Source organism: Leucopleurus acutus (genome assembly GCF_964270905.1).
Source record: "Leucopleurus acutus genome assembly, chromosome: 7".
Classification (NCBI taxonomy): domain Eukaryota; kingdom Metazoa; phylum Chordata; class Mammalia; order Artiodactyla; family Delphinidae; genus Leucopleurus; species Leucopleurus acutus.
The window spans coordinates 200,812-212,913 of NC_139150.1; the positions used below are offsets into that span (position 1 = coordinate 200,812).

General features: G+C 45.8%; 1 protein-coding gene across 3 annotated transcripts in view; it reads right to left on the bottom strand.

The window, feature by feature from the left end:
* CACNA1B (calcium voltage-gated channel subunit alpha1 B) overlaps positions 1 to 12,102 on the bottom strand; it is a gene marked incomplete at both ends in the record, with an annotated part of 193,726 nt that overhangs the window by 137,361 nt on the left and 44,263 nt on the right. For all 3 annotated transcript variants that reach the window (XM_082842376.1, XM_082842375.1, XM_082842377.1), the window contains one exon: positions 11,801 to 11,991. In XM_082842376.1, coding sequence (XP_082698502.1) covers positions 11,801 to 11,991 — 191 coding nt within the window. The remainder of the gene's footprint in view (positions 1 to 11,800; positions 11,992 to 12,102) is intronic.

Here is a 12,102-nt window from a genome sequence, read left to right on the forward strand (position 1 = left end):
AGTACAATTAACAGCCTGGACATTACATCTAGAGCAAATATATATTTCACAGAAGACTCTGAAGAGTGGAGAAAAGAAAGCAGATGAGCTGGGACCTCTGGACCCATGGTGAGCTCCCTGTGTTTTTGTTTTGTTTTTGCCTCATATATCCCAGACCTGGGGCTTTTAAAGCCTACAACCTGGAAATGCCAAGAGACACAGACAAAAAATACACCAACAAAAGCCAGCACTCTCTCTCTCTAACCAAAGGGCCAGGAAGGGGGGCACGGCAGACAGTAACTGCACTACTCCAGCCAAACAGGGCGGAAAAAAACTGTGGTGAAACTTCCATCCCTGCCAGCAAAGACCCAGGAGGGAGCCTAGGCGACCACCCTCCCCAGACTGTAATGAGGTAACCAACCTCCCCACACTCCCAAACCACAGAGACGTCAGAGAACGACAAGCAGGGAGGTGGGACGTCCTCCTCGACAGATGGTTGATGAGGCCCCCATCCCACCCCACCTCTGTGGTATCAGTGGAGACACACGGGGAGCCGGGACTTCCACCCCCACGTGACAGTAATAAGACACACCACCCCCTCCCCACTGAGGTGCTGCCAGAAAGTCAGACTTTCACCACCACCCAGAACCGAGGCCACAACCCCACCCACCCACATAGTGGGCAGAGACCACGTGGAGAGCAGAAACGAGGTACACAAAACCTTCCCAACCAGGTAAGTATCCTAGAGGCAAGTGGGGAGCCAGAACTACCATCCCACTCAGCAGTACGGAGAAGACCCCCACAGTGTGTCAACAGAGGCCAGGTGGGGAAACTTTCCAGCCTTCTACTCCCACCTTGCAGAAGCAAGGAAGCAACCCCTGCTTCCAGTGACAGAATGGTCAGAGGAAGCCAGCTGAAACAGAGGGCTTAAGTCAGATCCAGGGTCCCAGGACACAATGCCCAAAATGTCCAGTTTTCAACTGACATTCACTTGCCATACCAAGAACCAAGACTGAACAAAAACAGACAATTGACAGATGCTGTGATGGTTAATTCAATGTGTCAACTTGACTGGGCCATGCGGTGCCCAGATATCTAGCCAAACATTATTCAGGGTGGTTCTGCAAGTGTGTTTTTGGATGATAAAGTAAAGCAGATTGCCCTCCATAATGTGGTGGACCACGTACAATCAGTTGAAGGCCTGAACAGAACAACAAACTGACCCTCTTCCAAGTAAGAGAAAATTCTCTATAAGAGAATTCAGACTTCATCTGTACCACTGGCACTATTGGGTCTCCAACTACTGGCTTTCAGACTAAAACTGCACCATAGCATCTCCTGGGTCTTGAGCCTGCCAGCCCAAGTTTACTGCAGATTTGCACTTGCCAGCCTCCATAATCACATGAGCCAATTCCTAATAATAAATCTCTTTTTTTTTTAATCTCTCTCTGTCTCTCACACACACACATCACACACACATGCTATTGGTTTTATTTCTCTGGAGAACCCTGCCTGATATAGATTGCCAACACCAAGATGACAGAGATGATAGAAGTATCTGACAAAGATTTTAAAGCAGCCACCATAAAAATGTTTCAGAGGGTAATTGTATACACACTTGAAACACATGAAAAAATAGAAAGTCTCAACAAAGAAATAGTATCATCAAATAAATAAAAGATACAAAGAAGAACAAAATGGAAAATTTAGAACTGAAAAATACAATAATCAAAATTAAAATCTCAATGGAAGGGCACAACAACAGAATAAAGACAACAAAGGAATGAATCAGTAAGTGGTAAAAGAGAATAATAGAAATTATCCAATCTAAAAGAGAGAGAGAAAATAGACTTAAAAAACAAAAATCAAACAAGGAAGAAAAAACAGAGCAGAGCCTCAAGAACCTAGGGAACTATGAGAGAATATTTGACATTCCTGTTTCAGAGTAGCAGAGTACAGGAGAAAGAAGAGAAGGCTGAACAGTATTCAAAGAAATGATAGCTGAAAAACTCCCAAATTTGGCAAGAGACATAAACCTACAGATGCAAGAAGCTGAGTGACTACCATACAGAATAAACTCAAAGAAATCCACACGACATTTCATTGTCAAACCACGGGGAACTAAAGATAAATTAAAACTCTTGAAAGTGGCAAGAGAAAAAGGGCACCTTACTTACAAAGGGAAACAATTCAAAAGATTTCTCATCATAAAGTATGGAGGTCAGAATGAAGTGGCACAATACTTTTTAGGTTCTGAGAGAAAAAAAAACTGTCAACAGACACCTACACCCATCAAAAATATCCTTCAGGGATGAAGGGAACATCAAGACATTCTCATAATAAAAACAGGGAAACTGGGAGAATCTGTCACCCGCAGATCTACCCTAAGAGAATGACTAACGAAAGTCTCTAAGCAGAAAGGAAATGATTAAAAAAGGAATTGTTAACCATTAGGAAGGAAGAAAGAACAATGAAAAGAGTAAAAATAGGGGTAAATAGATTTTATTTGTCCTTTTGATTTTCCTAAATCATGTTTGACAGTGGAAGCAAAACTTATAACACGCTATGATGTGGTTATAGACATATGTAGAGGAAATGTTTAAGATAATTGTATTATAAATGGGGGAGGGTAAAGAGATATAAAGAAGGTAAGGTGTATATACTTCACTTGAGCTGGTACAATTATGACACCAGTAGACTGGAATAAGATATAGAGCAACCACTAAAAGACCAAACAGAGATATACTCAAAAACAACTAGATAAATCAAAATGGAATTTTTTCAAAAGTTCAAGTAATACACAAGAAGGTAGGAAAAAGAAAACAAAGAAACAAAAAAACAGAACAAACAGTAAACAAAAGATAAATAAATAAAATGGCAGATGTGAGCTCTAACATATCAATAATTACATTACATGTAAATGGTCTGAATACACCAATTAAAAGACAAAGATTGGCTAGTGACTTTAAAAACATGACCCACCTATGTTTTATCTATAAGAAATTCACTTCAAATATAACAATTTAGGTAGGTTGAAAGTGAAATATGGAAAAAGAAGTATCATATAAACATAAATCAAATTAAAGCTGTAGTGGCTATATTAATATCAGAAAATAAATATCAGACAAAGTAGACATCAGAACAAAAAAAATTTCACTAGAGACACAGAGGAACATATACAGGTTTCCCCCACTATTTGAAAGCAGTGCGTTCCTGTGAAACCTTTCCTAAGCCACAAAGGCATAAAGCAAAGAAACGATCACCATAGGACACATCAGCTAACACATACAGAAAATAAGATAAAACACAGATGCTCACAGATACAATAGAGCTATGGCAATATGATGCTGAGACGCTGAGTGTAGTTCCCAGGGAAGGAGCTTGGCAGTGCCACTCTTGCTGCTTGGGGTGCACACTGCCTTTATAATGGCTCACCGTAAAGCAAATGTTGAACACTACTTTCTCTTTTCACCTTTTTTCATAAAAGCATAAATCTTCCACGGATTTCTTTTGGTTAGTGGAAGCAGGTATTAATGTAGGTCTTTCATAAAAGTGAAGTGGCATTAAGAGAACTTTTGAAAAGTGGGGGATACATTATAACGATAAAAGGGTAAATTCATCAAGAAGACATAGCAATTCTAAATGTGTACATGCCTAACAAATGAGCTATAACATATGTGAAGCAAAAACTGAGAGAACTGAAAGGAGAGACAGACAGATGCACAATTATAGCTGGAAACTTCAACACCTCTCTCTCAAAAATTGATAAGACAACTAGACAGAAAATCAGCAAGGATATAAAAGGGCTCACCATCATCCAACAGGATGTATAATTGACATTTATACACATAATACACAACAACACATTACATACACATTCTTTTCAAGTGTCCACAAGACATATATGAAAACAGGCCGTATCCTGAGCCATAAAACAAGTCTCAATCAATTTAAAGGAACCGAACTGGTTTCAAATTTAGTGCATCCTCTGGCGTAATAGAGCCAAACCAGAGACACACAGCACAGACACAACAGCAAACTCTCCAAACGCGAAGTAGGCAGACGCTTCCAAATAATCCACGGGCCAAGGAGGAAGTCCCAAGGGAAATTTAGAAATACACTGAACTGAATGAAAACGAAAATACAAGGTATCAAATTTGAAAGACACAGCTAAAGCAGTTCTGAAAAGGAAATTTATAGCACTAAGTACATACACTCCAAAGAGGGAAAGTCTCAAACCAATAATCTAAACTCCCACCGCAAGCAGAGGGGGAGCAAAGCAAACCCAAGTGAAGCAGAGGAAAGTGGGCAGCAGAGACAAAGCAGGAGCCGGCAAAGCGGAAACGCAAACAGTGGGAACCAACGTTTGAAAAAGTTTGTTCTTTGAAAAACGTTAAATTGACGTGCCTCTGGCAATACCGACTACGAAAGGAAGAGAGAAGACACAACTTACCAATGCCAGTAATGAAACAGGGGATTTCACTACAGGACCAACAGACATCAAAAGGACAATGAAGGAGTACTGCACACAGCTCTCTATACATTTGACAACATGGATGAAATGGATCAATTTCTCCAAAAGCACAAACTACTACAACTCACCCAATACAAGACAGGTAAATAGTCCAATAACTATTGAGGAAAGTGATATTGTGATTTTAAAACTTCCCCTACAAAAGGACAGACACATTGGTCAATGAAATAGAATTGATGAGCTATAAATACACCCTTACATTTATGATGAGTTGATTTTTTTAACAAGGGTGCCAAGCCAATTCAATGGGGACAGGATAGTCTTTTCAACAAATGGTGCTGGGACAAGTGGATACCCACAGGCCAAAGAATGAAATTGGACCCCTACCTCACGCCATATACAAAAATTAAATCAAAATGGATCATAGACCTAAATATTACCAGCCAAAATGAGAAAACATAGGAGTAAATTTTCATGACTTTGATTAGGTAATGGACCCTTAGATACTACACCAAAAGTACAAAGTGAAAACAAAAACAGAAAAAAATGGACTTCATCAAAATAAAAATCTTTTTTACTTCAAATGATACCATCAAGAAAGTGAAATGATAACACACATAATGTGAGAAAATATTTGCAAATAATCTGAAATATCTGGTAAGAGTCTAGTGTCCATAATATATAAAGAAACCTTATAGGTCAATAATAAAATGACAAATAACCCAATTTTTAAATGGGCAAAGGATATGAATACATATTTCTCCAAAGAAGATATATAAATGGTGCAATAAGCATATAAAAGATGCTCTACATCATAAGTCATTAGGGAAATGCAAATCAAAGGTAAAATTAAATACCACTTCACTCTATGGTTGGTTGGTTAAAATTAAATTGTAATTTTACTAGGATGATTAAAATTAAAAAGATAGACAACAAGTGTTGGTGACGATGTGGACAATTTGGAACACTTGTGCATTCCTGGTGGGGATGTAAAGTGTTGCAACCACTTTGGAAACCAGTTTGGCAGTTCTTCAAAAGGTTAAATATGGAGTTACCATATGACCCAGAAATTCCACTCCTAGGTGTACACCTAAGAGAAATGAAAACATATTCCACACAAAAATTTGTACACAAATGTTTATAGCAGGATTATTCATAATGTAAAAAATGGAAACAACCCAAATGTCCATCAACCAATGAAATACAAACAAAAGATGGTATATCCACACAATGGAATCATCTTTGATAATAAAAGCAATGAAATACTGATACTTGCTACAACATGGATGGACCTTAGAAACACAAATCCCACATATTGTATGAGTCCATTTGTATGAAATGTCTGGAATAGGCGAATATAAAGAGACAGAAATATATTAGTGGTTCCAGAGGCTGGGGATGGAGGAATGGGAAGTGACTACTAATGGGTACAGGGTTTCTTTTTTGGTTGCTGAAAATCTTCAAAGATGAGTAATGGTAATGGTTGCACAGTCCTGTGCACATACAAAAAGCACTGAGCCATTCACCACTTTGTGAATTTCATGGTAGGTGAATAAAAAAAGTGCGATATGAAAAAATAAAAATAAAAGAAATCTCTAGGCCCAGCTTATAGAATTCTACCAAACATTTAAAAAATAATTAACGCCACTTATGCACAATCTCTTCTAGAAAAATAGAAGAGGAGTAATTACTTCTCAATTCATTTTATAAAGCTTGTGTTACCCTGAAAACAAAACCAGGCAAAGACAGTAAAAAGAAAGAAAGAAAGAAAGAAAGAGAGAAAAGAAAGAAAGAAAGAAAGAAAGAAAGAAAGAAAGAAAGAAAGAAGGAAAGAAAGAAAGAAAGAAAGAAGGAAGGAAGGAAAGAAAGAAGGAAAGAAAGAAAGAAAGGAGAGAGGGAGGGAGGAAGGAAGGGAGGAAGCAGGGAGGGGAAGGGGAGGGAGGGAGGGCGGAGAGAGAGCATATGCACCTCAACCTAAACCTCACACTTTATACAAAAATTAACTCAAGATGGATCACAGACTTACATGTAAAATAACAAAACTTTTAGAAAAAAATATAGGAGAAAATATTTAAGATTTAGGACTAGGCAAAGAGTTCTTAGATTTGATGCCAAAAGCCCAATCCACAAAAGGAACAATTGATAAACTGGACTTTATTAACATTAAAAACGCTGGTTCTTTCACAGACCAGGTGAGGAGTATGAAAAGACAAGCTACTGACTAGGAGAAAACATTTGCAAACCACACATCTGACAAAGAACTAGAATGTATCTAGAATATATAAAAACTCTACAGTAAAAAAAAAAAAAAAAACTCTACAGTGAAAGAACAATCCAGGGCTTCCCTGGTGGCGCAGTGGTTGAGAGTCCGCCTGCCGATGCAGGGGACGCAGGTTCGTGCCCCGGTCCGGGAAGATCCCACATGCCGCGGAGCGGCTGGGCCCGTGACCCATGGCCGCTGAGCCTGGGCGTCCGGAGCCTGTGCTCCGCAACGGGAGAGGCCACAACAGTGAGAGGCCCGCGTACCGCAAAAAAAAAAAAAAAAAAAAGAACAATCCAGACCATGAGCAAAAGATATGAAGAGATATTTCACTGAAGAAGACCCACAAACGGCAAATACGTCTGAAAAGATGCTTAACATCATCAGCCATTAGGACGTGCACTGAGATGCATCTCTACACACTGTCAGAATGGCTGAAGTTAAAAACACCAAATACCAGTGAGGATGCAGAAAAACTAGATTATTCATACACTGCAGGTGGGGATGCAAAAGAATACAGGCCTCTGGAAAAGCGTTAATTTCTTAAAGAACTAAATACACAACTACTATACAACGCAGAAATTGCACCCTTGAGCATTTAACCCAGAGAAATGAAAACTTACATCTGCACAAAACCTGCCCACAAATGTGCAGAGCAACTTTCCTCCTGATAACCCTGAACAGAGACAACACAGATGTCCGTTAACAGGTGAGTATTAAACACTGCAGTCCACCCACACCTGGAGCACCATTCAGCAACAGAAAGGAAGAAACTGCTGGCACACAGAATAATCCGGATGCAGCTCCAGAGTATTACGCGGAGTGAAAAATAGCCACTACACGAAGGTCACATAGGGAACGGTTTCATCTGCATAACATTCTCGAAACGGCAAAATTATCAACGCGGCACAAAGATCAGTGGCTACCAGGCGCGAAGGCAGGAGAGAAGTGGGCGTGGCTATAAAAGAGCGGCACAGCATCCCTTGTGATGGAACGTCCTGTGCCTTGACTGTAGCAGTGTCGCTGCCCTGGTTCCGGCAGCTACTAGTTCTGCAGGTTGTTACCGTTACAGGAAAAGGGCAAAGCATACAAGGACTCTCTCTGCATTATTTCTTACAACTGCATTTGAACCTACAATTCATTAAAAAAAAAAAAAAGCCAATTCCCACATCTCCCTGCACTTTCCTCCTCTTGTCCTCCTCCACTTCACAGGGAAACCCCCTGAACGAGATGACTATACTTGCCGTCCTCACTTCCATACCTCCTGCCTTTAACCTATACATTCCAAGGTTTTATCCCCACTGCCGAAACGCTCTTGTCTAGTTTACCAACAGCGCCTGCGACCTCTCAGCAACAGCTGATCTGGTCGGTCACTTTCTGGAAACTCTCTTTGCTCTGCTCCCAAGACGTAGCACACTTGCAGTGCTGTCCCTACTCCCCGCAAGTCCCCGCCTCGCTCTCTTTTGCTGGCTCCTTCTTTCCTACTTGATTTCTGAATGTTAGAATTCTCCTGACAGCCAAAGGTTCAGACAAGGCTCCGTCTGTAGCCTTCTTTGCTTCTCCATCCATACATCCACACCCAAGCGATCTCATCCTCTCCCATAATTTTAAGCATCATCCATGACTTCAAACCCTCAGCCCTGCTGTCCCCCCTGAACCCCCTCTCATACACCCAACTGTACACTCAGCATCTCCACTTGGATGAAACAGTTGCCCAAGGCTTTCCAGGGCCAAAGCAGGGTTCTCAGTTTCCACCATGACGCTCCGCTAAAACAAAAATCCGCAGTTACCTTGCTCCCCATTCTCCCCTTCTCAATACAAGGCACCACCTTTCCCAATGGCTCCAGTCACACTATCTTTGATTCTTCTTTCTTTCACATTAAACATCACATCCAACCAATGAGCAGGTTGTGTCTGCACTAACTTCAAAACGGAGCCTTTGCACCTACGTATCTGAACGCGCCTTCCTCGGATCTTTACGAAACTAGTGCAATGAACAGATGCAGAACCACATGTATGTAACCACAAGCCCACATTATTTACCTCCTACGGTTCCTCTTGTCAGCTACAAATTGGCGCTCGCCATTGTCACTTGCCAGCTGCCTCTACAAGGCGTAAATCATGTGCTGCTGCGGCTGCTGCCTTGCAACAGCCCCTGAAACGCTGAACTGAGGCGCTCTGGGCTCTGGGTGACACTGGCAGAACAGGTCTTCCGATAGATGGATATTTTCAGGAGACAATTTTATGAGCCCAGTTCTTGTATCTCCTCGTATCTAGACAAGCACTCAAATCCTTCACGGCGACGTCTGCTCCTCATGACTGGCAGTGACATGCACGAGACGAGCAGAAACCTTCTACAAAAAATAATGCTTGACTGAATGTACTCCCCCTTCACCCAGATCACATCTATACTGACCTTCCTCCCTGCCTCTGTGGAGCCGTTTCTCAGAGCGATCTGGGATGCTGTCTCCCGGGTTGCAGCCCTCATTTTGCCCCAAATAAAACTTAACTCGCAGCTCTCACGTTGTGCATTTTTTTAAGTCGACACTGAACGTGGACATAGCCCGGGATGAGAATGGGGATCGGTCCTGTGACTGTTCTGATGACTCTGGGTAACAGAAAATTCTACAGCCACCTCAAGTATAAAACACAATTAAGGGTCCCGGCCCCGCTGACGTGCTTCACACTGAGAATATCTTCTCTCCTCAGCCGGCCTGCACAGCTGGCTGTTCTCAAAGGGAGAGGACGGTGTGGCCCCTCTCTGCTCCCGACGCCACACACTCTTCCTCCTTCCTGGGTCACTGACCTCAACGCTATCGAAGCCAGGCGGCACTGCTGTGTGCTCAGACCTCTCAGACCAGGCGGCACTGCTGTGTGTTCTTCCAGGACCCCATCTGACCACACTTTTCAAAACCCAGACAGACCACTTCTCCTCCAGGCTGAGGACCCACCCGCCCACTACCGCCAGTGTTTTAGCAGTCGGTCTCTGGGTCTCTCTCGAGACCCCCCCTCATTCCCTCCAGCCAGGACTTAAAAGGGCCCTGGCTTCTCCCCAGACTGCAGATGTGCTCACCTGCCCCACCAGCCCCGCTGCGGCAGGCCTATGGCTCCAGCCCTTGAAGGCACGTCGCTCGGGCTCCATCAAGGAGCATATGTCTGAGGGGACCACGAACGTCCCTCTCACTGGGTGGGGGGAGTGGCAGGCTCGCCCTCCAAAGAATCCTCTTCCAAAGTCCTGTCTGATCTCCTGCAACCAACCCTGTTATCCCTCAGTGTGGAGGTTGGATCCAACAGTTCTTGGCCAGCGGCTCTGGGCACCAGCCTCACGACCCACGCCCGTCACTGCGTCGCCCGTCACTGCGTCCCGGTGCCCCGCCGCCAGACTCTGCGGCACCGTGCCATCGCGTCTGCCCGTCTGGCTTCCAGACCCCACCAGGCCTTGCTTTCCCAGTGCCCCCTGACCTGTCGCCCTGCCCCTCGTCCGCCTTTGTTCTCTTCACAGCAGCTTTGCCATTACCAGGCCCTTACTTATTGAAGGCCTCCTGCCACCACTGTGCCTGCAGCACCTGCACCCAGTGGGGCCCCTGGAAATATGTGTCGGGTGAGCCTCTGTGGCCCTTCCTGACCGGCACCTCCTGCCCCGAGGTCTGGCTCCTGCCCACCCCTCCCCTGGGGGCACAGGCCTACCAGGCTGAGTCACCTGGCCAAGCCCCACGGCACGAAGGGCTGTGGAGACCTGCTCACGCGGCGCCCCGCTCGGGCGCCCTGGCAGGGACGTGGCCCACTCCAGCTGTGCTGAGGGCTCGTCTTTGTGGAGGTTGCTCCTGGATCGGCTGTAGGGAGAGAACAGCCAAGCTCCTCGTCACCGCCCTTGTCTCCATTCCTCTTTTCCTCGATCAAACGAGACCGTCACCAGACGCAACTCCTGCTCCAAGGAGGGCTCTGGCTTAGTGGACCTCAGGCTGGCTCCTCCTGAACTCGCCCTCTGCCATCCGCCTGCTCAGCCAGCACTTACCGAGCGCCTGCTGGATTTCCAGCCCTGAGACCCACAGGGGCGGAGAGCAGAGGGCCCCAGGCTGTCCCTTTCCTCCTGCCCACCTTCAAGCCAGAAGCGTGTGGTTGCTCTGGGGGCTGGTGGCCCAAGCCCCACCCTCAGCGCACAAGTGACAGGTTCAAAGTGAAGTAGCTCACACTCTAGGACACCCCCTCCACAGCCCCCCGAGCACAACACACCCTCTGGCTACCAAAACACAGCAGTCCACCAGCCAGACCTTCCAAACTTCCTGTTTCAAGTGCACCTTCTTTCTCTACTTCCACTAACTTAATTATTTTCATGCCCACAGCTCACAGGACTCTAGGGGGTAGAAGGTAGCTCTGTAGGAGTGAGGGGGTCATCATATAAAAAGAAGAGAGAGAGGTCTGCCCAGGAGTCGATGGCAGGTCCCCCAAGAAGAGCCGCAGGTGGAGGGGAGGCGGGAGTGAGATGGGTCACCAGGAAGCCCCCGAGGGCCTTACACCCAACTTCTGTCACAGGCACCAACCCCCAGACTGCCCTACACTGCTGGGACGGGCTGGCATCCTAACGACAGGGAACACTGGAGGAAAGAGAACCAGGTAGACTTAGTGGGAAGGAAACAAAGGTACACGACGCCTGTTCCCACCACCAGGACCCTGGCGCAGTCAGGGAAGCTTCCCTGCGCTCAGCCCTGCTCCTCCCCTGTTCGCCAGGCAGCCACCTGCTGCCTCGGGCCGGGCCGAGGGCCAGCTGGCTAGCTTCTCCGAGCCTCTCTCCCATCGTCTACGAGCTCACAGGGACAAAGCTCTTCACGCAGTGGGCCATCGTCAGCAGCGGCGGCAGGAGCACCTTCTCTGGAACTTTCTTTTCTGACCTCCACCACCTGGCCCTCAGCTTTACTCTCATAAGAAAAGCTGTCCCGGAGACTCCAGGACCCGGGTCAGTGGCCCCGAGGCGGAGCTGCCTGAAGGAGCCTGTGTTCCATCCTGTGGGGCGAGGAGGGAGCCTGGGGCTGAACAGAAGCTCCGCGTCAGCGGGGCCCCAGCAGCTTTAGGGCCAAGACAGAACTCACGTTGTAGAGGATGTCGGTCCAGCCCTCCATAGTGATGCACTGGAACACCGTCAGGACGGCGAACAGGATGTTGTCAAAGTTGGTGATGCCGAAGTTGGGTCCCGGCCAGTACTCCCGGCACTCAGTGTCACCCTCGCACAGCCGGGCTGGGGCCTCCTTGCCACAGGGGAAGTCGCCCACCGGCTCTGCGTCTGCGAGGAGAAGAAGGGAGCAAAGCTGAGCTCAGAGGCACCGCGTTCTCCACCCCCTGCTGGGACTGTGGGCCCCAGAGACCTCATCACAGTGGGACAGGAATCAGGCAC